At 46.9% G+C, this 1,474-nt stretch overlaps 1 protein-coding gene across 1 annotated transcript; it reads left to right on the top strand.

The window, feature by feature from the left end:
- The first annotated feature begins 388 nt into the window (after positions 1-388).
- On the top strand, positions 389-1,006 carry LOC130471764 (uncharacterized). Its single transcript, XM_056842057.1, has 2 exons — positions 389-412; positions 668-1,006. The coding sequence occupies exons 1-2, from the start codon at positions 389-391 to the stop codon at positions 1,004-1,006; spliced, it is 363 nt and encodes a 120-aa protein (XP_056698035.1).
- The last annotated feature ends 468 nt before the right edge of the window (positions 1,007-1,474 follow it).

The following is a 1,474-nucleotide window of genomic DNA, read 5'->3' on the forward strand; positions in this document are numbered from 1 at the left end:
GCCTTTAACACAATCAAGGGTGCCCTTATTTCTACTCCTATAGTTCAAGCTCTAGATTGGTTTCTACCTTTCGAGTTGATGTGCGACGCAAGTGATTTCTCGGTTGGGGGAGTTCTTGGTCAACGAAAGGGTAATATTTCCATGAGACATGAAATGCCACAAAATCCTATCCTAGAGTTGGAAGTGTTCGATGTGTGGGGAATCGACTTCATGGGTCCCTTCCCTTCTTCTTATGGCAATCTCTACATTCTTTTAGCGGTTGACTATGTCTCCAAGTGGGCGGAAGCCAATTGCATCTCCCACTAATGATCATAAAGTGGTAGTCAACCTCTTCAAGAAGATCATCTTTAATTTCCGCGTTTTAGGGTTCCTATGGCTTTTATTAGTGATGGAGGGTCCCATTTTACCCATGGTAAGTTCAAGGCTCTCTTGCAGAAGTATGGTGTTCGTCACAAAGTTGGTGTGGGCTATCACCCTCAAACTAGCGGCCAAGTGGAAGTCACCAATAGGGAGATCAAGTCTATCTTGGAGAAGTCGGTTGCCAAGAACCGCAAGGATTGGTCAATCAAACTTGGATGATACCTTATGGGCGTAGAGAACGGCTTTCAGGACGCCAATTGGGATGACTCCCTACAAACTTGTTTATGGCAAGAATTGCCACTTGCAGGTGGAGCTTGAGCACAAGGCCATGTGGGCCATCAAAACTTTGAATTTTGAGCTCACTAGTGCGGGTGAGCGGCGCTTGCTCGATCTCCATGAGTTAGAAGAGCTCCGCAAAAATGCCTATGACTCGGCAAGCATCTACAAGGCGCGTTCTAAACAATATCATGACGCCAAGATTGAGAAGAGAGAGTTCAAGGAGGGGGAGAAGGTCCTCCTTTATAACTCTCGCTTGAAGTTGTTCCCGGGAAAACTAAAATCCCGGTGGAGCGGTCCGTTCGATGTTGTTCGGGTTTTCCCCCATGGTGCTATCGAGATTCAGAATGATGATTCCGGGTCCTTCTAAGTGAATGGGCATCGGCTCAAACACTATTACTTGGGAGACTCCATTGGATCTTTTGCTACCTTGGACCTCAAGGACCCCCCATAAATTTGGGGGGATCCGTCAAGCTAATGACGTTAAACGAGCGCTTCCGGGAGGCACCCCGTGGCTTCTTTGCATGCTTTTGGATTGGTTTCGTTGATGTGGGTTCCCACTTTCCACCTATGCCTTGTTCATCGTTATTTTGGTGAGTTTGTTCGGTTTTTACCAGTTCTTTGCGGGACTTGCTCCCACGACATTTCCGGTAATATCCTTCTATCTCGCATGCATTCTTTGGGACACGCATCTTGCATATGGGTCATTTGGTTGGATGGGTAGTTGTGCCCCTCCTTGCTTAGTTTTAGGCCTTGAGGACATGGCCTATTTCTAGCTTGGGGGGAGTTTTGTTGTATAGTTGCCTATTTGTGATGCTCATGTCTTGGAAACCATACC

The sequence above is a fragment of the Spinacia oleracea genome, chromosome 4 (assembly GCF_020520425.1).
Source record: "Spinacia oleracea cultivar Varoflay chromosome 4, BTI_SOV_V1, whole genome shotgun sequence".
Classification (NCBI taxonomy): Eukaryota; Viridiplantae; Streptophyta; class Magnoliopsida; order Caryophyllales; family Amaranthaceae; genus Spinacia; species Spinacia oleracea.